Consider the following 26,207-nt stretch of genomic DNA (forward strand, 5'->3'; position numbering starts at 1 on the left):
GAACAATGTGATGACTAAGATAAGTTTGAGATTTGTTACATTTTTAAAAATAAAATTTCGTCGTGTTGTGGTATACCAATCAAATTTTATATTCAAGTTTGATCAAAAGACATTCTGACAGACGTGACGTGAAAATACATCAATTTTCTTTATGCACTTCATAAATAGTTCGTCCATTTACAGATCTATCAAATTTTTTTTCGTAAACAAAAGAAATTTCACTGTGTAAAATGAATGGTGGTTACCCAAGTGGTGTAATAATGCGTTGAGATGAGACCGAAGACAGAACTGAAAAAATTCACTGCCCGGCCAAAAAAATTTGAATATTTATACAACTTGTTTTATCGCCTTCAGCAAAGATTAAAAGCGCACATTTTTTTGCCAGGGCGTTAATTTCATGGGGGTCATGCAATATCTCAACACATTTATAGAAAAATTTGTTTCAATGTTGCACCAAGATTCTGATCCAGAAACAGACGAATGATATATATATCTCACTTTTATTTTTTCTCTCTAAGAATTTTCATTGAATTTAGACTTGATAGTTGACAATGCAAATATCCAACTGTGTATTTCCAACCAATTTTGGACACAAATTTTAGACAAACTTACTGTGTTTTGCAATCGTCATTCTGGAACACGCCATCGCCTTTAGAGAAAAAAAATGTCTGTTGATGGGTAAATATGGCCATTTAATAATACTGAAATACCTAATTGAGTTTATTTTATCGCTGATCTCTTGTTCCAGAGCAACAGTAGTAATGAACTCGGATGATAACGCCGAGGCTTGCATGCAGGTGCAAATGAATGTATTATGTATTTTTTAGCCAAGCAGTGTATCTAGTATTTGACATATTTTCTTTTTAAATAATTATATTAAACTGAATTTTTGAAAGGCTTTTATTCACTGCCATTTCTTTTATCGTTCAAGTCCTCATTGTCGTGGAAATATGTCTATTAACACTAACAAATTCCCTGGACAGATCGTAACGATCTCTTGGGAATACGTGCTGATCACGTTATTAATATTATTATTATAAAAAAATATGCCACTGAGTGGCCTAATGACTACTAAAATTAAAATACTTTGAATAATACGGAATTTTTTAAATATTAAGAACTTAAATGATATTTAATAAACAACGGATTGAATGCCTACAAAATTAAAAAGTGCCTTTTCACTGTTAGGCAGAGAACAAACTGAACTGAATGAGGCCCGAGCTCAGCATTCAAAAGGTTCGGCGACTGAGTAGTCATCAAGAAACAGTTTGATTAGGCCTCGTACATATTTTGCCTTAGCATAGGAACTGAAATTATCTTCACTGTACATCTCACAAGTCAAAGTGATTTAAAATTCGTCCACAGGAAAAAGCATTGAGGCTATCCTGCTACATGGGGGAAGCCTACTTCTGGGAATAAGTGAGCCATCCTCGAGTAGACAATCAGCTCCATGTTTTGCAAGTGATTACGTGCTCCCATTTATATTGGTAAATCCATGCTTTTCTAGATTGCTGTTGTACAAGGCTCGAAAAGGCCAAGCTAGAAAGCATTACCCTATTAGGAAAAAATAATATCTCTCCCTTTCTTAATATTTGTTGAAGCTTCTCAAAGAGTATAGGCGAAACTTTCGAGCCTGTCCATCATATGAGTGGAAATCGACTTCCAAACGTCCACAACGCTTATCTTCATCTTTGCCACGAAGTCCGTCCAATGCTCGTGGATGCTGGACATCAGGTTGTCGAAAATGTCTATTTCGGGTGATGTCGCTTGGACGGTGTTATTTTCTATTCCCGATTCCAGAGTTTGACCTTTGGTCTTCTCCTGTTTTTTGTCATTTGTCTCGATCCCGTTACTGCTACCTCCGTATTCAGAGATGACCGTGGGTGAGTCTTCCTGAATATTAGCTGCAACCAGGGGCACTTGATGGTGGTTTGTGTTGTCGCTAATCGTTTTCGATGACACCACTTCTATCCTTGGACTTGTCACGACGTTGGAAAAATTTTCCTCCAGCCGGTCTTCAGGATTCTCGACCAGTGTCGTCGTTGAACTGTCGTTATTGTTGAAGTGCTGCTGCTGACCTTGGAGACTTTCGCCATCAGTCGTTTCCGATACCTCCTCGGCGGATGTCAACAAATTGTCATCGGAGAAGTCTCCAAGTGACGATTCGCTACTGCTTTGATGATTATTTAGAAGCTCCACAGAAGACAAATTCAAAGCCTGATACGCACCGATCGATGCACCAGGACTGTCTTTAGGCAAATGCGGGACAGTGGGGTTCCGATCCAATTTCCCACCGATTCCTCCATCTGGGATGCTCTAAAAACAGAAAAATGAATAAATTAAACATATCATTTTCATTTCTAGGCGGTTTGTTCGAACGCCAGAACATAAATCGAAAATGTTACTTGAAATCTGTAATAATTAACGGTGTGTCATTTGATGGCTTATCATGTCATTGATTCGTTATCTCTCAGAATCTCTCACCCCGAACAGTGCAAAAGAATAATACCGATCTCATTCAGGTGTATTTTAAAATTTTCGTCCAGTGAAAAATAAATTTGTCCGCTTGAAATTCATTTGTAGCAAATGGTTCAAAAATGGAAGTGTGAACTATGCAAAATATTGAATGATGTATATGTTGCGTGAAAGTGATAAAAATTCGATTATTGCACATAATAACTGGTCAAATTACGCATAATAACCAATTTATTACATTTACCGTAACATATAGACCATAGTTTCCCACACTTTCTGTTCCATCACCCCCCCCCCCCCACCCCCAACTCAAATTTTCCCATAAGATCCTACACTAAAACCACAGCTTCTACCGTCCTCTGGGAATATTGTCACTTTGGGAAACACTGATATAGACTATTCGAAGAAGGTGTCATGTTCGGAACGGACGTGTCCTGCGCGAACAAAGGTCGTATTTAGCGCGGATAGCCAAGATCCCATCATGAGCGTACGCACCTGATGCATATTTTTCATATTCAGTAGGTCTAAACTCTAATTAGCTGCTCGAAACATTTCCTTAGTCGAAAGGGTTTAAGCGAGTGGAAAGGCTACGTATCGTTTCATCCTTAAGTTAAAATAATGTTGTTTCATCCTCAGTTTGATAAAAAGTGTCTCGTTTTCAAATCCTCTCTTTTTTCTTCAGCTCTTTTTCTTTCTGTTCGACCTCCTTCAATTCAAAGAACAGAGGATTTCATAACTTCAAATTTAGATATTCCTGTTTAACCCATGATCCGCATGGCCAAACGGGGCTCTTTCTGACGTAGCCGGCGACCACAAACATAATTTTGTAAAAATTTACTTGGCGGCACATTTGCGGATCACTTAATTGGTCTGCGGCACATTTCCAGATTACTTGCGTGAGTCGCGGCGCATTTCTAAATCACTTGAGTAAAACGCGGCATGCTTCCCAGATCACCCACGACACCTTTTTAAAATAATTAAGTGACCCACACTCACCTAAATGTTGAGCACCTTTGACATAGGTGCTTCTTTTCTTATGATGGGCATGTACTGGTGCTTTTGACTCAAAAAGCATTGAAGTCCACTCCGTACAACATTTTTAAGATGTCAAGGTACGAGAATGGGGAGGGGGGATGATGGAGTGGATGAAACTGAACTGGAATTTATTACTTGAGGATGAAACGGCACCATCTCAGCAAGAGGATGAATCGAGACATCACCGAGTAGAAAGACATCAGGAAAAACAAAAACTGTTGTGTAATCAGTTATCGTCATAGACGTACGCAGAATTTTCTCGGGAGGGAGGGAGGGGGGGGGGGGGTTCAGATTTTTTTTCTTCTGGGGGGTTTACGTTTTTTCCTGCAAAATAACACTATAATCTTGGCTCAAGCCCCTTTTGCGTACGCCAACGTTTATCGTTATTATTTGAAGCTTCTTGGTATTATCCATCTTCCGCTTCAACATCCGTAAGGAGAATTTCAAAACTTCTGACATAGAGTTGGTTAGGGGAAATAAAACAACAAACTGTTAGGTATTGATCGAGAGGAGAAAGAAGTGTGTGTCTGAATTAAATGGGAACGGACGTTCTCCAATGCTTTTTTTCCATTCATTTCTTTCTCTACTCTGAAGTGTTGGGAGCTGATGATGATGATAGAACGATCTGCCCATCTATTCATTTCGCATCAACAAGAAAATGTATCAAATGAATTATGCGAAACTGGCGTTTCAGCGAGAGAAATTGGCTTTTTTATTTCTTTTCTATCAATGGATGTTTGCACTTTTTCTATTCGTCTTTTCAGTCAAAAAATTTGGGGGTGTGTTGCTGTCAGAACATTTCAACCAGTAAACGACTCATTTGACGTGCCGTCACCTCAATGGATTCGTTTCTATTTGTTTCACTCTTCTCTGAACTATCATTTCAGAAGAATAAAAAAAGTTGTAGCAACAAAACCAGGAAATGGCAGCAACAAGCGAAAAAAAAAAAAAATCAGTTAAATAAAGGATGGTCACACTAAAGAAATAGACACCAAAATTTTATGGGAATATAAATGTCACAGATACATGCAAATGACTTACACAAGAGTGTGTGTACCCGTAATACTAATTAAAAAAAATTAACCTAGTCTATCTATCTAGAAGCCACTACATAATTTCAGATTAAAAAATAAAATACTGTCTCTAAATTTTTTGCTTCTGTGTTTTTGCCATCAAATTATTTTTCCTGTCCATTTAAAATTGGCGGTCGGCAAATAATTTCTTCTATTTGTTAATCTTTTGCCAGTGAGAAAATTATTTCTCTTATTTATTTCTTTTTTCCCGGTCTTCAAATTATTCCTCCTATTTGCTTATTCTTGCCGAAATCCACTTATTATTTTTTATATTTATTTTCTACCGGTCCGCTAATTATTATTTTATTGGTCCGCAATTTATTTTTTATTCTGTACAAACTAGTTTTCCTATTTATATTTTGACGGGGTATGCACTTTATTTTTCTGGCACGCAAATAATTTTTCCTATTTATTATTTGTAAGTCGGCAATGGATTAGTTTCTATTTGTGTTCCGTTCGCTCTACTCAACTATGTATTAGCCTACTATCTTTTGAAGAGAATAAAAAAATTGCCTATTCATTTTTTGCCGGTCCGCATATCATTAGTTTCTCTTTTGCAGGTCCACAAATTATTTTCCTACTTTTTTTTTCTGTTACTGGTATGCAATTTATTTTTACAATAAACATTTTGCGGTCCGCAAATTATTTCTCTCCTTACTGCCGCTTTTTTTACTGTTCTTACTGGTCCGCAAGTAGGTAAAAAAGGTTGAAGAACACTGATTTTAAGCCATCCGAAGCCAACGATTTCTACGAGATATCAGTGATGTTTCGATGAGACCGATGACAAAAAAATAAAAAAATTTGTGGCACGCCGAAAAATGTATACGTAGGAAGTGGCACGGGTTTTAAGATTTTTGGAATTAACATTTACAGGGATGAGGACGAGGCATCTGGGAGGAAGGCGCATCAAGTACATCTGGTAACCAGAGAGAGCACGCGTAATCATGGTCTGTTTCTCCCATGGACGAACGAGGCACGTGCCCACAAATTTTCAGAGACCCAAAATTAGTTGCCTTTTGTATTTTAGGCACAGCCCACAAGCTTCGTTCCCCTGCATTCTCCTCTGCCTCAAAGACGACTCCATACAAGGGGCCCGAAAATTCATATTTGCCCATGGCTCGATCTTATGAAGAACAGGCCCTGCATGAAATTTACCCTTTAACCAATTTTTCAACATTATTTGGTTGTGGCCCTGTGTAAGGAAAAGTTTGGCCAAAAATGGTCTAATATTTCTAAGATAATAATTTACTGGAATGAGCTTCAACTGCTCGTTGCCGGAAGACAACTAACTCTGTCATGGAAAAAAATAAAAACTACCATCTGAGAGAAGGAACCATTTCATGAAAAGCCATTTACATGCTCGCCCTGCAAATGTCCTTTCTCTCTCACCATTAGTAAAAGTCAGGCCACGAACCAGGTATGATGGACCTTCACCTTCGGTTATTGAATAGGACGTGCTCAGTCAATGCTCGTTGAACTCCGAATGAAGAAAGAGCCGATCGCTCAATTTTATCATTATATGTATTTTATTATTATTGTTCGAAAGCAACGGTATATAAAACATGTATTATATCTCGCTGCACGTTTTGTGATCGTGACGTTTACGACTGACATCGGCGATCATTTATTTTTTGTTTCGGAGCCACTGACCGAGACGAAGCTCTTCGTGCTCTTTGGTCTCTTCTCTCTTTGCTGAACTGGCTTTTTTTTTTCACAAAAGAATAAAATAAAACTCGTCTAAGTCTCTTCCGGTCTTGCTTCTAATATTACCAGCACGCACATTACGCATCATTTTAGACTGACCGTTATATGATTCAGATTTTTTTTTTCAATGGGCAAAAGTAATAATTATACTCATTATGTAAGTTTGTCTTTTTTTTTATTACACGTGCTTGCTCCACGGTCTCCGATCCGACCAGGCATCTCGTTGCCAATACAGTTATGCCTCGGCTAACGAAGATAATTCGTTCCGGAATCACGTTCGTTAGCCGAAATATTCGTAAGCCAAAACGCGATTTTCCATACGTTTCCAAGGAAAATCGTTAAATTGGTTCCAGAAACTGCCTAAAATTTGAAGATGAGTTTTTCAAAACACCAAGTAGTGCTATAAAAAAGACAAAAACCGACAGAAGGCTAAAATGAACAGCTCTAAAAGTGGATAAATGAGAATTTATAGGAAAACAGGATACTGCAGATCTTTTTATTTTACACAACCATCCCCAGCTTTACGTCTACTGTAATTCGACGCAGTCTCTTTGACAAAATCCATTCAGAGGCGGATTTAACGGTGGGCGCACCGGGCGGGCGCCCAGGGCCTCGACTTCTAAAGGGCGCCAAAAAACAAAAACTTCACTTTTTTTCTAGTTTAAGGGGCCCAATATTTTCTTTTGCGTCCGGGGCCTCGACCGACTTTAATCCGCCTCTGCATCTATTTGTGATTTGGTCAGCTCATAGTGTCTGATACATGCAGATGGAAAGATAAGCTCCAAAAATGTCCTGACTATTCAGTTTGATGCTAAGAGTCTTTCATTGAAAGAACGCGAGTGAAAACATATAGACTCCTTTTGTTCAAATGCGTTTTCTATCAGCTGGATCTTTCATTTTACATGAAATAATTCAAAAACTTTCAGAAAGAGAAATGAAGGTACATCTCTGGAAAACATCCCATTCCGAGGTAGACATGAGTTAATCAGAAAAATTCAGAAAAAAAACACAGAATAAATGAAAGCAATACTTCCACAAGTGATTAATGATTAAATCTGAGAATTCGCTGAAATTTAGAATTTATGAAAGAAATTATCATTACCGTAAGCGAGTTTGAATGACTTGTCGCCTTAATCACTAAACGTATGGATGTTTGAACTGTAGATCTCTTACTGCTCAACTAGCATTTGTTGGATACAAATATTCATACGATAATCACGAAATCATGAGTATCCCAAAAAAAGATTCAGTGAATAGAGGTCTTCACTTATTGATTCCAGCCGGAACAACAGTAAATAAATGTTTATTTAGCACTTGATTTAATCTTTTGACGTTTATCCTCAGTCATACTCATGGCAGTATCAAATTTAAGCGCAGCATGCTGGTAACACGGGGTACAAATGTAAATAACCCACGAGATGATTTAAGTATTAATGGTATTTTTTCTCAATTGAAATTTAAAATAAGTACGCTATAAGCTCGGTAATCGAAGAAGAACCTTTTTTAAAGCAAGTTTCGCGTGACAGATTTTTTTAAGTTAAAACCAAAAGATGAGGTGTCGAAACATGGGTATGATTAATATATTTTTAAGAAACGAAAAATTCAATTTTTATGATTTCCATTTCCCTGAATTATCAGTCTCAAATGTTGAAAATTTTTTTCCCGTCTCACACCCTCAAAAATGCTCTCTCGCACCCCGGTTCAGAACCACGGTTCTAGTTCCTTCAGAGTATTAGCATGAAAATTGACATGATATAAAATATATATGAAATTTTCGAAGGATTTTTTCCCCCTTCATCTTCTCGTTCGTTAGTTGAGATTTAAAACTCTCTTTCTGCGGCATGGTAGAAATCACTAAATCTCCCCCCCCCCCCATAAAATATCATATCTTTTTTAATGTAGTAGGCTTTCCTCCGATTATCAGCAGGTGCAAAGTTTGAGGGTATAGGGAAAAGTATTCCATCGAGACATAAACTTCGCAAAATATCTGGGCTTGTCAATGCTAAAAAAATTTGTACGTCACAGAATTTCCACGAATAAGATTTCACAAATTCAACATCGTAGTGTGTTTCGGTCTTAATGTATCACACCAGTGTGCACACCGTATAATGTCTGATATGATCCCGTGCCATCTGATGTCACGTGGTTATACGTTACGTCATAGTAGTGTGTATCTGTCTTAAGAGGCTTCTAAGGAGGCGAGATACTCTCAAATGCCGTTTAAATTCAAATTTATTCATCTACCGCACGAACGAGCATGCATATTCATATATGTATAGAGAAGGTTAAAATACGTTTTCAAGACTCAGAATGGTTTTGTGTTGGGAGAGAGGACACACACGTTGTGAGCAGACATGTTGGAGCGGATGCCGGAACAGGATACGTGTTCATAATGGACACACCTGCTGTGATTCTAATCGTTCTCATCAAAGAGGAGAGATGAAAAAAAATTGACACCCACAATATATATTCCTTTACGGCTGATCTCCTAAAGAGGTAGGCCTGTGTTTGACTGAAACGTTAATATTGGATGTTTTTTCACAGCTAAGCTACATTGAATGATTGGCCAACTACTTGTGGGATGCGAATTCTCAAAAGCTTTTAATCATTTGCCTAGATTTATGAACCAATCGTATGGATGTGTTCCATCGATCGCATGTTTGTAAAAATCTTTAAACCTGACCTTCACTCTTTAACATTGAGAATAACATTGAGGAATATTTTGTAAGTCAAAGAATTCATTTATTGCAGGTCTATCCAGACCAACAAAAAGAACGTCTACAGCAAACACGCTCGAGTGCCCGAGTGGCGTGGTGGTAAGATGCTCGTCTACCACCGTGAAGGTGTTGCTGTCACGGTCCCAGATTCACACCCGAGGGAAGATATAGATAAGATTATTTTCCCCTAACGAGCCTGAGGCGACCACCGATAGACAGCGCCTTCATTTCCAACACATCTCATTAATGGCAGTAAATTGCAATATAGTGATATGGCCAGAGTTGGTGTTTGGTGAAGTAGCATACATGCTCAACCCGTGGCCGGTTGGCCAAATGTGGCCCTTGGAATCATCTGATGTGGCCCACGACCTCAAATCTAACTTTGTAAGAATGAACTAAGAGTCACATTTCCAGACCATTTGAGTGACTCGCGGTATTGTTCCACATCACTTAAGTGTCCCACGGCACATTTACAGGCCACTTAAGTGATCCATAGCACACTTAGAAATCATTCAAGTGACCTGTGCCACAGTTATAGATCACTCAAGTGCAGGGCGGTAACTGAGGTTTTTGCCGCCCCCTCCCCACAACTTAAAAATTCGATAATTTTACAACGGTTTTCTTTGTTCCCACCTAAAACTGCCGCTCCTTAATTTTGCCACCCAGGCCAGTTGCACTTCCCTGCTCTCCTCTAGTTCCGATCCTGCTCAAACGACCCACGGCACATTTACAGTTCACATGAGCAACCTACGACTCCGTTCCAGGTCACATAACCCTTTTAGATCCGAGCATCCATTTTTTTTTTTTGGATTTTTCAAGACGTTTTTGCATTTTTGATACTCTCAAAATATACTAAAAACATAAATGTCTGCAAATATTCATTTTTTGAAATTTTCAGTTTTTTAAACTTTTTTTAATATTTTTTTGTGAAGAAATAATTCACTTCATTCAAATTTTTTCAACCAAGATGATGCAAGGCATAACAGTCAAACCTCGTTAGTGCGTCACCCGGTTAACACGTCACTCCGCTTACCGGGTCACTTTTTGGAAGTCCCAATTGTCCTCAGACAGGATTTGGCACAGGTATGTCTTACTCCGTTTAACGAGTCACTCCGCTTACGAAGTCATATTTCTGCTCTCCCAAGAGTGACTCATTAACGAGGTCTGACTTTATTCATCTTCCCATGCAAAATTTTTTCCAGAATTTATTGGTAAATTTTATGTAATAAATACCACTTTTCCCGGAGGTACTTTCTCCTGGGGAGGGGGGCATCTAAAACTCTCCGAAAATTTAACTTCAAGTGCTGCCCTCTGATGACAGCCGAAAAGTTCATATTCACCTTATTTCTAACTTGAAATTTACACAATCCTTTAACCTCCCTGAGGTTAAAAATTTCTGCAGTGAGAAAAAAGCAACCCTGTATATCTTACAAATAATAAATATCTGTCATCCTATATCAGGTGTTCTGAATCTTTTTTTCAGCCGCGACCCAAAATCAACAACACGATTAACTTTTAGCGACCCATCGGTCTATTTTTAATTTAAGAAAATGTTATTAATATTTCTGATAAACAAAATGTTTATTTTGCGAAATTAGCGAAACCAGTTCATGGTATCTTTCTTAGTGGGCTAAACAGGACATTAGCAACACCACCCATAGAACAAGGCCTCCACACGAAGCTCGTGACGTCACTGAAGAAGGCCATTTCACCTATTGCAATTGGATATAGCAGGCTGGCGCATGCGATATCTTTACCTTTTTTGGAATATATCCAATGACAATAGGATAAATGGCCTTCTTCATTGACGTCACAAGCTTCGTGCGGAGGCTTTGTGCTATAGGTGGTGTTGCCTAACCCCAGGGTCCCGAATCAAAAAGAAGCGCCTTTTAAAATAATTTTTCATTAATTTTTTTAAAATAATTTTTCATTTATTTTAAATTTTTCACTAATCTTAGAAAAAAAATTGCGTGCATTAATTTTAGAAAAAAAATTCATCAATTTTTGAATAATTTTTCATCGATTTGATCCTCAAGAGGGTCTCTAAAAATGTCCGAGTTCCAGCCCAGGTCGCTAAAACGTGGAGCGTTAAGGCGCCCCTGAAAAAAAGTGGTGTAAAAAAATGGATTTATAACCTGATTGTAAGTGTATTTGTACGACCCATCTCAGGAGTCCCTGAGGGTCGCTACCCATTGGTTAAGAATCCCTTGACACGGTTAGGTGACGTTAAGAACTGAAAGACAGATACAGCTATACATTTGATGCACTTTTACCATTTTAAATATTATGAATGTCATTTATATTCATAATCTCCTAATATGCTTTGATGTTTGGTGGATGTGTGCCGTATCCCCCCCCCCCCGCATTAGCCGTCATGACGCCAAACTCGTGGGACACCATATTTTTGAATATAGGGTCTAGTTCGTTCCCGGCATGCCGGAAAAATCGAGGTTTAATGAGGATCACAGTACGCATTCAGCCAATTCAATGGATTTTTAATTTTTAAAGATATTTAAGAATTTTCCAGAATGTTTGACTAGCATGCCGAGAAATACGGTATTCCCGATATGCTCGTCTCCCTCAATGTTTCCCGACATGCTGACTAATGCGGAGAAAGTAGGTACATAATTACACATACCGTATCAATCAACTTCTAATGGTCGTTATAAAAAAAAGTGTTCAGGGTCACTGAACTTATTTCAGTTGATTAAAATACTTTTCCATTCGACGTCTGAGTTCAACTTACCAATGGATGAGAATTTACAACGACGACCTGTAGGTCCACAGCGAAGAATACGATAAACAGCAGTCCATGAGGTAAGCAAGATGCGATAATAGCCGTTTTGCTGGTATTATTTTCACGGAACATAATCACCACTTGTGGTAGTTGTATTAATCTCTCTATTTATAACAGCGGGTAGATTATTATGTATTACGATATAAATACTTGTATCCTGACACACACAGACAGAGATTCTGAACCAGATAAGTCACGTTCTCGGATAACAGTGAGCCACACACAAGCACACAGACTGGAACATTCACCGATCATGTGCCAGTATTTCAAGTACCTGGAAATAAAATAAAATAAAAATGTTTTTTTTCCTCTCCATATATTTGTCCGAACCTGTTGTGTTGTGGACCGGTCAATCGGTTCGAGTACCGGTTAATGGGTAGTGGGTGGACGGACGGACAGGGTTCGAAACGATAATAAAGCTGTCTGTGTGTCATCCTCGGAAAAAAAAAAAGCAATTTTTTTTAGAACTATTTATTATTATTATTATTATTCCGTTTTCTCTACTACATCATTGATTGTAAGCGTGTCAACAAATCCGTTGTTTCGTCGAAAGTATGAATAAAAATAAGGATAAACAAACAGATAAACAAAAAAGACGGGAACGTTGACGTATTTGAGTATTTCGTCCAGGGGGAATGTACATTTTGTCACAGGATGGAGGAGGAGTCCACAAACTTCCGCCTGATACCATTTCTCCCTATGTTTAGTGCATCCGATTCTAACATTACGTCAACTAATTATGATAAAATTCTACTTTAATTGTAGAATCATTCCCTAAATATTACAGGTGTTGCGACATGTACTGAATTATATGGGATTCCTTTATTTTATTTTTTTTTTCGTCATATTTTTTTCCTTCATGAACTTATTTATGATTCTCAGAACAACCGATGATTTTGACCTGATTTTTAGATATACCCGAGATATAGACATGTTTATATCTATATTTTGACATCATTGAGTTATCAACACACTGTATTACGTGTAGCGGTGCCGAGAGTGACAATGAGAAAAGAGTGTTTGCGAAACTGTGGCTTAATTTCAAATCTACATTTATGCGTTTTTAAATTTCACAGTCTATAGATATTATTTTTATATGATTATGTGATTTGTATGCAATTTTAAAAGATGCGATGAAGCTTTGCCATGGATCGTTAAAGGATTAAATTGCTGAGGCGATATAGTTTCCACATGGAAATTTGTTATCCTGACCCCCATGGTCGTATCCAATGTTAATGGCAATATAAATTATAAATGAAATATCATCTTATGCCTTGAGGTCCAGAAAAAACTGTCATTTATAGTTAACAAAGGCTTTATCCTCTTAAAAACCTTTCAATTTTTTTCTCGCTCACAGAAAAACACCGGGAAATTACAATTAGTTTCGGTTTCGCAAAGGTCTGGAATTAAAGACCTCCAGTCAGAACACGTGACTCGAAATTTTGCGTAAATACTCGTATATAAACATAATTTTGTTTGGTGTGGAATTTAGATAAAAGATCTGTGTCCAGAGGGATAATCAGTACTTTATCAAAGTGGAGATCAATAAAAAATAATTCTGAGTAATTTTTTAGTAGGAGTACCTAAGAAATAAAACCTAGAAATAAAACATACCCTCTATGTTTTATTTTCGGCAGTCGATCGGAATTTAGTACCACCAGAACAGGAAACATACATAACTCAGACAACATAAATATGTAAAGGGTCGTTCAAGTATTACGTCAGCAAATTTTTAGCCATTTTTTATCCCCCCCCCCTTGTCAGCAAAAGTCACTACTACTGCTTAACCCGAACACCAGACATGACCCCGGTCTGTCCCTTGCGAACTACTACTTAACCGAATGCACTTCGTACTCATTCCTCGACTCAATTTCTAACGAATCGGTACATGCCGGAATGTGCGTTCTGAGTGTATGATTCACCCTAACGTATTTATGTTGTCGAGTTGCGCTTAACGTATTTATGTCAGCAAAACGCTGACCCCCCTCCCGCAACCCGTCAACAAAATTTCGTCAGCACTGTCCCTACCTCCTAACGCATATTGGCATCAGAAATGTACGCCTCAGTTCAAGCAAACCCATGGGATCCTATGTTATACCCGTAGTTTCTATTAGCCCCAGACAATTCCAGATGTTGCCCACTTTGGGAAACACTGGTTGAGAGACATCAATCAAAAAATTCATTAACACATTTCCTTTATGTTTTCTGTACTACATTATTACTGTTCATAGAGAAACATTAAAATTGAAAACAAAAAAAAAGTAAATTTTATTCTTCTTTAAAAATAGGCAATTAAAAAAATGAAGTTTATGACATACTAACTATAATACCCGGCACTGCCCAGGTTTTCTTCAATGAGGCTTTTTAGATAAAGTGATATCTCCCTCTTCCTTGAGGGACATACAAACCGTGTCCAAGTTAACCAATATAGCGACTCCATGCGCGACTCATGAAAGAAACAAATCTAGATTTAAAGAAACGTAGAAATGAATATATTTGTTTTCCTTTTCCTTTTTTAAAGGGCGCTAGGTATTTCGATTCCCCCCTTCCCCATTGAACTTCGTTATCCATCTGCCCGTTTCTGCTTCCAAAAAATGCTTAATTAAAGCTGTGGAATTTCTTCGACATACTTTACGGCCCGTAACAGATTTTAAAACAACCTAACTTATATGAATTTATGCAGTTGAATATTAAAAGACAATACGGAGACATTAATTTTCATGCTTGAAAAGTTGAAATCAATATATAATATCGAGATATAAATAAAAAGTTGAAATCACTGTTATTGCATGGATATCCAAGTCAAAAGTAGTTCCGGCTAATTTATTCATATTTAGTTTTCTGGGCTTCGTATATCTCTAAGCGAACTCAATATTTCAAAAATCAATAATTCAATACAATTTTTAAAATTATTGATGCGGCGGAAAACCCCACTAAATTTCCGCATTTCTACAGTAAAATCGGCAATTTTAACACAGGGGGGGGGGGGATCACCCTTTGCCTGACCCTCAAAGCGATGCTGATGATGATTATGACGTCTATTCAAACAGCCTCATTACTGGGAGGATTGTGTGGCAAACCATTACAAACGCATAAACTATTGTACATATACTGGCAGCACTGAAGAAGTGACAAACCATTGTAAAGGTATATATACGTCTAAAACGCATTGCTAGGGAACCACGGTAACCAAAGTAAACGTTCTGAAATTGATTGTCGAGGCCCCAAAACCATTGTTGCCCGATAGTTTTTCGCCCATTTCGGGCATTTGCCCAGCTCTGACGAACTTTTAAAGTAAGCTATCGTTCAAGTCTGGTCCCTTTTGGTATATATGCAAAATTTGCCGACGATGGATCTACACACACAGAAAATCAATTTTTATATATATAGAAGTACCGAAATATGAATGAAATTTTTTTGTTTTGTAAATTAAGTTTGGAATCTCAATTGTTTAGAAGAAAAACAAATCAAGTGCTTTTATGTAAGAAAAATATTTTTTCTAATTAATAAAACCGATATTACTGATTGGGAACATAGGCCGTTAAAAAGGTTTACACGCCCACGCGCAATATTTATCAATGTCAATGGAGCTAGAAATGACGTTTCCCGAAACCCTAAAGCTCCACGATCAACCACACACGAATTTCAAAGCATTTCGATCAGTGGTTATTATTTCAGATGATTATGAAATCGTGACTTTAATAAATTGTAATCAACCTGTACATTGTGATTAAGACCTGCTCATCACAAAATACGCGGTAATATAATATAATATATTATATACACTCGGTGTATAATATATATATGTGTGTGTGTTTATAATAATAGTAATTTTTACAATATTTTAAATAGAAAAATGCAGGAAGATTTTTCCCAGCTAAAATTCTGTGATTATCTCATTCTAGAAACGTTTTTAGGAAACCTCACTGGACCTCACATCTTGATGCAGGGCTTTTTTTACGGACCCTTTTTAGAGTAATTGTACTGTCCGTCTGGAAGCCCAATCAGGGTAAAATTAGATTCTTAGTTAAAAAAATTCCGTCGTTCAAAATGACATGAAGAATCCACAGATGAATTCGGTTAGCAAGATTATTCGGTCAAACCGCGGTCCAAAAGCAAGAACAGAACCCACAAAAACTATCGGAAAAATCAGGGCCGTAGCGTGCCTTCTCGGGGCCCCGGGACAGACATTTTATTGGGGGCTTTTAGAAGGGAAAAAATTATGAGAAATAAATGTTCATTATTTGTGAGGCCCCATTCAGCTTGGGGCAGTGCCCCGGTTGTCCCAGCTTAGTTACGGCCCAGGGAAAAATCTTATGAAGTCTTCGTTTTCTTTCTCGTTAGCCTTTCCTCAAGGGAGGTAGAAACGTTTTTAACCGGGAGAAGTGTGTCCGCTTGGAACACGTCTGCATCTACTCCAGACACAACACGACACTGTATCAGCAGGAGTGGAAAATTTGATTTTTGTAGCCGCATTTATCAGTTTTGTAGCACTTCAAAAGTTTGGCAGTTATATATACGCAGTTTATATATACGCGTATATATATATGCAGTAGCGTACACGAGATTACTTTTTACTTTAAAACATTAAAAACAGTGTTATCTCAGAAGAAGGTGGTTGACCACAACCCCCAAGGCGCAAAATATATAGAAATTTCCACTAGAAGAAATTATTATTATTATTTTCAATTTTTAAATCATAACAAATTTTTGAGAGACTTCTTGATTATTATTTTTATATTATTCCCTACAATATCAACAAATGAGAGGCTTTTAACATAGAAACATTTTAGCATATAGTATTTCAGATTTCAAAAATAATTTGAAAATGGATGTTTTTGAATCTACCTTGTAAACTTGGTAATCACTAATTAAAAAAAAAATCACTACAGGTGAAACTCGAAACACGCATTAGAAAAGTAATTATTTTTCTTGTTTTTGCCACTGATGCAAGTCGTAAAAGTTGCGCTTTTGTTCTCTTCAGTTTCAAGCAATTTTGAACGTTTAATCTTGTTTCTTTTACCAGGTTTTACTCATTTCATATTTGAAATGATAAGTGTTTCTTTTTGAGTTAGCTCTTGATCATTACCTCAGTTTGATTCAACATACTTTGCAAAGCAAATGCTTTGTTACTAGCAAATTCGCAGATGATGTGAAGCTAATGGGGGTAATAGGAAATGAAAGCGATAGGGAGTTGCTCCAGACCAACTTAAACAAGATTGCAGCATGGGCAAATGAATGGAGCATGACGTTTAGCGTAGATAAGTGCATGGTCGCTCATTTTGGTTCGAACAACCCACGGTTCTCTTACGAGTTGAATGGTGTCACTATCCCGGATGCAACTAGAGTCACCGATTTGGGAATTCTCATTGACGAGCGACTTAAGTTTTCTGAACATTGTTCAGCGGTTGTCAAAAAATCGAATAGAATGCTTGGTCTCATTTTCAAAAAGGTCTCTTCGCGTTCTCCTAAAGTCATTCTTCCGCTTTTTCGAGGCTTAGTTCGTCCTGGACTGGAGTATGCTGTAAGGTTTTGGAGACCATACCTACAGAGGGACATAGACTTGGTTGAAGGGGTGCAGAGAAGAGCTACGCGTGTCCTTATTGGCGCACAGGGCTTGAGTTATGAAGAAAGACTTCATTTTTTGAATATGTTTACATTGGATGAACGCAGGTGTCGAGGAGATATGATCGAAGTGTTCAAAATTTTCAATGGGATGGATAGGATGGACCATGAACTTTTACTACACCGCCAATCGACTGCTTTTACAAGGGGACACCAGTATCGATTGGTGAGGGACAATGCAAGGTTATGGTGTCGCAGGGAATTTTTCTCCAATAGGGTTGTTAATAAATGGAATAGCTTACCCCCGGAGGTAGTAAATTGTAACACAATTGACACGTTTAAAAAGAAATACGATAAACATGTTGGGGTAAATCGAGAAGCTATCCATTCTTAGAATAAGACAACCATAAGTATTCTTTATGGGCATTGTATAATATTTTATCATGTGTATATATTGTTTGTAATTTGTGTTAATTGCATTTTTAATTGGGTTGCTGTATTTTTGAAACATATGACAACCATATTTTTATGGGCATCTTTTTATCAGCCACCTCGTTGGGCATTTTGCCTGTTGTGGCGTTGTATTTGTATTTGTATTTGTATTTGTATTTGAGATGACTTCTTTTGCTGAGTCATTCTTAGAATATTTATTAGAAATTCTAAGAAATTTAATGGAGTGATTAAAAATTATAAGCTTAAATTGTTTTTAAACTATAGTAATTTAAACCATAGAATTAAATTATTTTTTTTAAACTATAGAAATAAAAACTATAGAATAACGATTAAACTATTAGAAATTTAATGGAATGATTCTGTTTTCACATAAAATTCAATCCGAGTATATCTGCTTTCACCTCCCTTTTTTTCATTTATTCCGTGACCCCTTTCTGATTTCATTACTTTTCCGGGATTTCGCCACTTTTCCATGATCATAGACACCCTGAATTTACCGACAGCTTTTGCGTCGCAAATCATGGTGGTGGTGAAAACGGATTCGTTATTGCTGTTTTTTCCAGTGCCGATAATACATTCTTTCGCGAATTTTTCCATTCTGTTAAAGGATACACGAATGTTTTCTCAAATACAGCCAGTTAGGGAAAATAGACGCAATTTGAGAAATAATTAAAGTAACATCATCCTCGGATAAGACAAATGATGTTAGCGAAAAGTCAGTTTCCATTCTGATGCAACTTCAAAGTTTCTTAGTGGAAAATTTTGTTTTTTTTTGGCGAAAGATGACGCAGAATCGAAGAATTTCGGCGTTTTTTCAGCAAAATGTAGCAAACGGCCGGAAATTGTACCAAAATGACGTCGGAAATAGTAGCAACTTGTAGCAATTGCAGCAGATTTTCCACCCCTGTATGAGCTTGAAGATGAAGATTATGATAGTTTACTATATAATTTAATAGTGTGTAGTATAATATTCCATTCCGCAAACACGAAACTGATCATAATGAAAAAAGAAATAACAATTGATTGAACCTTAAAGTGCTCCTAAGATGATGTGAGCGTAGTTTCTAGCCTGCTATACACATCATATCTGATGATTTCAATTGTTTGTTTTTTTTTTAATGAAGTTCTTTAAATGACGTACGCATGTTTAGTTTTTCTTCTCCTTCTTCTTCGGACAGGTTTACTTGTACTGGGTGCACATGAGATGGTGTAGTGGTAGAGAATATCTGCCTTCAATCGTTAGTGTGTCCATGACAGTAGGTTCAAACTCAAAAGTTTTATGTTTGTATCACGCCTTTTTCTTGATTTTATCGAGTTTGCAACGTCTAAGTTTGATTGCCATATATGAGAAAAAGGGGAAATTTTTTTCCCTTCGGCAGAGCGAGAGAAGCATTTCTCCGACTATTCTCGCAGCCAAAGGGTTGAAATGGATTTAACAAACGCGTCGTTTCAGTTAAAAATCCGTTCCATCAATGTAATAAATGAAATAAATAAATAAAATAAATTACTCGAGTTTTAAATCGATCAAAACATACAATCGATTTTAAAACGGTTTCTCATTCGTGACGTTCATGGGATGAATAAATATAGTAATATCCGTTTTTTTATGCGAAAAAAAAAAATGGAAATGTCATTAATCAAGATCATTGGTTTTGGCCCGTGACCCGCCATGAATCGATTCGAGGACGGACGGACGGTCCGAATGCACGCACATGATATAAATGATTACGAAGATGGATCCTGTTTCAGGGTGAACTGGATTATGTAGTAATATTCATGTTTGTGCTATACCGCTTCTTTATTTATTTATTCTCGTGTAGGTGAACTGTAAACAGGACGTTATTAGTGGTGGTGGTGGTGGTAGTAGTAGAATGTTTTCTTTTTGATCGGACAAAAACCTGTCCGATATGAATTATTCATTTAGTTATCGTTTTAATAATAATAAAATCGTTTCTTTTTTTCTGTGTACACTCGTTATTATTATTATTTACATGTACAATCTCTGTTATCAAAAGAAAAGGAAAAAAAGAAGACCGGAGTGGGAGGAAAAGTCACTGATCTCATAAATTACGAAATAGAAAAAAATGATAGTGCTTTATTTAAATTTTTTTCAGAAAAAATGTAGGGGGGGGGGAATCACTTAATAAATATATGCACAAATAAATAATTGGGTTTTTTTTTCCCGGAGTTTTTTTGGTGCATTCAACTGAGGTCTTTAAACCCACCCTTATGCAAGGCTAGAATTGGGGGGGGGGGAAACTGCCCCGGGGGAAAAAATTTAGGGGTAGCAGTTTGAGGTGAGAACAAAGAACATCGTTACAAAATTATAGAATTTTAAAGTTGTGGGGGGGGGGCGGCAAAATAAAGTTTGCCCCGGGCGGCAAAAATTCCTAGTTACGGCCCTGTCTTATGAGGCGTAGGACGGTGCAAAAATAGTAGTATAGGACCAGTAACGTCTTGATAATTTCGCGGACCCGAAAATGTTTGTAGGCCATTTTACCCACAATATTATTTACATTTTCAGGGACGGAAACCACATTCCAACAATTAGAACCTAATGAAAAAAGAAATAATTTTAGATTTGAAGAAAATTCATAATCAATGGAAGAAATTATTCCGAAATTGATGAAAATTTTCAGAATTAATAAAAGAAATTATTCCAGAATTGATGAAAATTCAAAATTAAGGAAAGAGGTACAATATATCTAGAATAGATAAAATAAATATTTCCAGAATTGATAAAAGCAATAATTTTAGATTTGAAGAAAATTCAGACTTAATGAAAGAAATAATTCCAGAGCCTTCATTAATTTCCTTGTTTGATTCGGGTCTTTTTGACCCACAATTAGAAACAAAAATGCATTTAGCCACCCGAGGCTAACATCTATGATTTCAGTATTTTAGTAAGATTAAAGGATTATTTAGGAGACTTTATATTACGGTATATATATATTTCACCTCTGTGTTACTGTGAGTGCGGGGTCCGGTGCAACTGCCCTTGTCGCACACACCTAAGGGAGTTTCTGCCGGGGGGGGGGGGGGGGGGGTTATTTCTCAAAAAATAATCTTTGAGGTTTGAATCTTTTGAGGTTTTTCTTCCAGAACTGAATATTGCCCAGTCACTGTGCAGAATGCCTTTACTTACACCATATTCCTAGTGTATCGCCGAAGAAAAAAGAATTTGCTATCATTTTATCTCCTTGAACAGGGTGACCAGTGCCAGAGTTATGTTTTGTGAAACTTGTAAGTGCTGCCACCTATATTCTAAATTGAAAGTGAAAAACTGACAAATTTAAATAATTTCTCTTTCACGAGGGTAATTTTAATGTAGTGAGGGGTGTCCACTACGTGTTCGAAATAGATCCGTACAAATTGAACAAGCAGGTCTATGCCGGGCCGTCTCAAGGGTATCATGGGCCCCCGGGCCCAGTGGTTTTTCAGAGGCCCTACCTTGTAAATCCTAGAAAATTACAACCGGATCTCATTTTTGTGAGGCCCCCGGACCGTGCCCATGCGTTAAGACGGTACTGGGTCTATGGTTGGTTAATTTAAAACTCATTATATACAGGGTGAATCCGACCTGTTCTGCGGGTTGTTAGACGAGCTCAAGGGATCATGAAACACCCCACCAACCCTGTCTTATTTCTCAAACCGTTTTCGAGTTATGATGGATAATCGATTATGGCAAAAAAAATGCGTCAAGTCTGAAAAAAAATTGAATTTCTGAAATTCCTGAAACACCTATAAGCAAACTAAGCACACATTTGGAAAGAATAGAAAAATGATATGTGGGTGGGGGGGGGGGGGTGACACCAATTTTAACGAAATATCTGGTTTTAATGGAAAAGTTCGAAATCGAATTGTCGCCAAAATTTTTAATTGCCAATTCTGCAAACACTCTTTCAACTAAAATCGGTCAAATTTGCCAAAATCTTATCCATTCCACCAGCTTCCGAAAGAGCTTACAATAAACCATGTCGGTTTTCTGGTTCAGGAGAAATTTAGTCTTTGGCTTACAATATACATCACTGAAAGCAACATTTGTCGAAGTAGGTATTCGACGAAAATTCGGATATAGATTTCAGCGATGTGGTTTATTCTAGATCAGTGTTTCCCAACGTGGGCGATGGAATGGTCCGGCGGGGGAGGCATTGCCGTCTTAATGCATGAGCCCACCCGAGCACGGTCCAGGGGCCTCACAAAAATGAGATCCGGTTTAAATTTTCTAGGATTTACCAGGTAGGGCCTTCGAAAAAGCACTTGGCCCGGGGGCACATGATACTCTTAAGACGGCCCTGGGGGGGGGGCGGTAGAAACTACGGGACAAAAAACTATGGGACAAAAAAAAAGGTTGAGAAACACTGTTTTGAATGGACAAGTTTTGGCAGATTTTTTGATCAATTGCAGTTAGAAGGGTGTTTGCAGAATTCGCAATTAAAAATTTCAGCGCTTGTAGCTCGCCATTAAAACCAGATATTTCGATGAAATTGGTGTCACCTCTTATAGCATTTTTTCTGCTCTTTCTAAATTTGTGCTTCGTTTGTGTATAAGTCTTTCAGAAACTTCACAAATTGTGGTTTTTTTTTTAAACTTGAAGCATCCCTCTCTCCATAATCGATTATCCACCATAACTCGACAACGGTTTCAGATAGGACAGGGTTGGTGGCAGGGCCGTCATTTCATTTCACCTTTTTCCAGGGGCGGGGCAAAGAACATGTACTCAATGTATTTATAATTATATATATATATGCCATTTTTAGTGTATTTTTAAAAGCCAGCCCCCGCCTGACGGCCCCAAATGACGGGTTTGGTTGGTAGGGTGCTTCATGATCCACACGGGCTCGTCTAACCCCCCCCCCCCACTTTCGTTTGGCAGAACAGATCGTTGTACGTAATAGCGTACCTAATTTAATAGTTTATTTCAACCCTAGAAAACTCATAAAAATCGATGAAGGGAAATTATTTTTTTCGTTTGTATATTATGTAATAATTTCATGTCAGAGTTGCCATTTACAAAATCAAAGCATCATAATCTTCATGGCACAAGCAGTGGCGTAGCGTGTCCCGTAATCGTGTAAACGGGAAGTGAGTGTGAGGAAAGGCTGCGGAATCTATTTTTGAAATGCCACCTGCTGACACCGAGTGAGCAGCACGCATTAAACTTCCAACTCACCCGTTTTCGAGTTGCGCGTAAATGACCAAATTGTTTTCCGAAGGTTGGGTCATTGCATTGCATTCTCTCTCCTCCATCCCGTCTAATGAAATAAATATGCGTTACACATTTCAGCGGAGAGTGGATGCTGCGATGCATGACTCCGTGATGACTTTTTTTTCTTTTCCTCTTGCACAATGCCCAGTGACATTACAGAAATCAATGTGACACAATGATGACGTGTCCATAACTGATATTTAATGAAAGGTCGAATGCGAGATATTTTCGGTACCCTTCGACCCACAAAACTCGTAGATTCGTTCGTACACTCCATCAAAATTTAGAGTTTTCAAATTATTCCACCTAATACATCCATAGTTTTGAGTTTTTGCAAACAAAACATTTTTCCTCGTTTTTCTGCAATTATTTTTTTCCTTACTCTAATTTAGCGCCTACTCTTTCAGGGCGCACTACTGGGGTTATAGCGCATATATCTAGCAGGGGCGTACGCAGACTTAACCTTTGTAGGGTGTTCCCCGGAATAGCCTAACAAAGAATCACTATATTGTATTGAATATAGGTACACATTATATATACATAAAATAAGGACAGCTCATCGCGCGGCGCTCCTGACAATGGTTAGCAGCACCCCCAAGGAGCCGCGGCGCTCTTTGAAAACCCCAGGTTTAGCCCTTTTCTCTTTAGGCCTACCACAACCTCATTTCCATGAATGCATCCCTATATTATGTGCAGCTTGTGCACACCTAAACGATGCTTAACGGATTGCGGTGGAGCAGTGTTTCCCAAAATGTATATCAAATCCTTGTATGTGTGGAAAAGATACATGATGCTGTGACTCAGCTTAGCAAAATTGGCGCCGATTATTATTTTTCTTTCTTTCTGTCATAGGTGCTGGAACCGAGGGGCAGAGGCCATTTGAGCTACCCCCCCCCCCCCGGATAAACTTTGTGTCGGGGGCTATGCACCCTCAATAAGCAATGAATATACAATGCATCACACCCTTCCTCCTCATGAGCATGCGTTTCAGTCCAGTATATACGGGACGATTGGCAACTTTCAGCCTCCCAACAATGTTTTGTTCATTTTGGCGCCTCTGTTGACCGTCACACCGCTGCTACTAGAGCCTCTCAGACTAAGACCTGATGTTTAAAGCCGATCACTTTTATGGCTTTACTACTTAATTTTACTTGGCTACATCTGTGATAGTTAAAGATGACACTTTCTATATAGTATTAAGTGCCATTGATGGCGCAACAAACGTTAGCCATCAAAAATTGGGTCCACAAACGTTTCTTAACAGCTGTATATCATGGGCGGATACAAGGCCGTAGCGAGGGGGGGACTTGGGGTCTGCCCCCCCCCCCAGAAATGTGAGAAAATGACCGAAAAAAGATGGTAAATCTATCGTTCTATAATTTTGGTCCCCCGAAACGAAATTTCTGGCTACGGGCCTGGGCGGATAAAGTCACTCCGTGGGACGACGACGACATAAATGGGCAAGATGAAATTCCAACATCAAGGAAGAGGGGTCAACTCATCTAATATATACAAGGTGTCCAGTAAGACCTAATTCGGTCTTTATCTCCTCAACCGTCGTCGCGGTATGGTTGTAATTAAAAAAATTCTCAAAACGTGTTCAGGAATTACTCTTACACTTTCGAGAGGAAAAAAAAATATAGTGTAATAAAATAAAAAAAAAGCCTAAATTTTTATACTGTTTTCCTGTCCTCTATCTTCCAGTTAGAGAGGAGTTGTGCTGGCTCTCCTGCCACGAAAAAATATTTTATGTTTCTATGTGCATATTTGCTGAGATATTTGAATTCGAAAACCAAATAAAAGTTGGGGGAAAAAAACAGCTTAAACTTAACGGACGCTTCTTTCCCTCATTCACGCTTTTCTTTCCCAACAACAATTTGTTAATGACTTATTTCTTTTATTTTTCTCTTTTAGTGGAAGGGGTTTGACTGAAGGTTCTAAATTTTTTGTGTTTGGAAAATTTGTGAAAGATAAAGTCTGTGGACTCCCCCGTCCAGTGCCAATAAAATGAAAGCCCGAACTCCTTTCCAAATAATATCCCTTGTGTAGCAATGTAAAAAAAATGAGTTGATTGTTTTCTCATTCAAGCTCACAGATCCCCTGAAGTCTCTCCGAGGACTCCTTATTAAGAAACACTGCTTTTGACTAAGTAAAAGTAGACAGAAATGGGAGTGGGGCAAAGGCAAATACCCGTGGTTTTACAAGTAAAAGAGGCAAAGCAAAAAAAAAAAGGTTTTTAAATTTGAAAAAAACTTGTTATGGAACCTTGTGAAGTTTCTCCGGCCGGAGGGAGGGGGGGTTATCCGTGACAAAAGTACAGGGGAATCAGGATTTCAGAGATGCTTTGGTGGGGCATGAGCTAAAAAAGTTTGGGAACCACTGGTCTAAGGAGAGACAAGGCAACAACTTCCTAATTTAAGGTTAGAGGACAGGGGATCGTATAAAAACTTCATTTTATATTTTATGATACACCTTATTTTCACTCTCGAAACTGGTATAGAGATTCCTGATTTCAAGAATTTTTTAAATTAGAACATACCTCTACGATGAACGGTTGATGCAATAAAGGCAGCATTAGGATTTACAGGACACCCTGTATAATACATGCATTATATGTATTGGCATCATAACGCCCATCGAGTCTATCTCATTTTAAGTTGTATACCAGTCAAGTCTAGTTTTTACCTGATCACCAGTCATGCAGCATTGGCCACCATTTATACAAATACAAAGACCACAGCAGGCAAAAAGCCTAACAAGGTGGCTGAAAAGATATGCTCACAAAAAATATGGGGATGTGTAATATAACCAAAATAAGTGCAACTATCACGAGAACACGTTTGTATTTAGGAGGATAACCACCTGCAATCACCATGCGCTATCAGCACACTTTTCTTACAAGGTAACAAGATTACATTCCAAGACAGAGCCGGGGCTATGTCTGGTTTTGTTATGCCGTGAATCAGCGTTTTTTAATTTGTGGTCTATAGCAGACTTGATAATTTGATGAAAATAAAATTATTCAACTGTTTGTCACACATACTAATGATATTCAAAACAAAAATTAAACCCACATTCTCCGAGTTATTGCCCCACCAAACTGTTTAAGACATTTTACTGATCGTCAGGTCCAGAAACACTGATGTGTGTATGATTTGAAATAAAGAGGAAATCTCACA

At 37.8% G+C, this 26,207-nt stretch overlaps 1 protein-coding gene across 1 annotated transcript; it reads right to left on the reverse strand.

The window, feature by feature from the left end:
• Window positions 1–29: 29 nt before the first annotated feature.
• Window positions 30–12,035, reverse strand: LOC149081636 (uncharacterized). The gene is made up of 2 exons (XM_089236836.1): window positions 11,751–12,035; window positions 30–2,316 (listed from the first exon to the last, which is right to left on the reverse strand). Exons 1-2 carry the CDS (start codon window positions 11,871–11,873, stop codon window positions 1,606–1,608), a joined length of 834 nt encoding a protein of 277 aa, XP_089092962.1. The 5' UTR covers window positions 11,874–12,035; the 3' UTR covers window positions 30–1,605.
• Window positions 12,036–26,207: the final 14,172 nt, after the last annotated feature.

The sequence above is a fragment of the Pholcus phalangioides genome, unplaced genomic scaffold (genome assembly GCF_987345545.1).
Source record: "Pholcus phalangioides strain wild (caught in Gottingen) unplaced genomic scaffold, Ppha-v1.0 ptg000009l_1, whole genome shotgun sequence".
NCBI classification, from domain to species: domain Eukaryota; kingdom Metazoa; phylum Arthropoda; class Arachnida; order Araneae; family Pholcidae; genus Pholcus; species Pholcus phalangioides.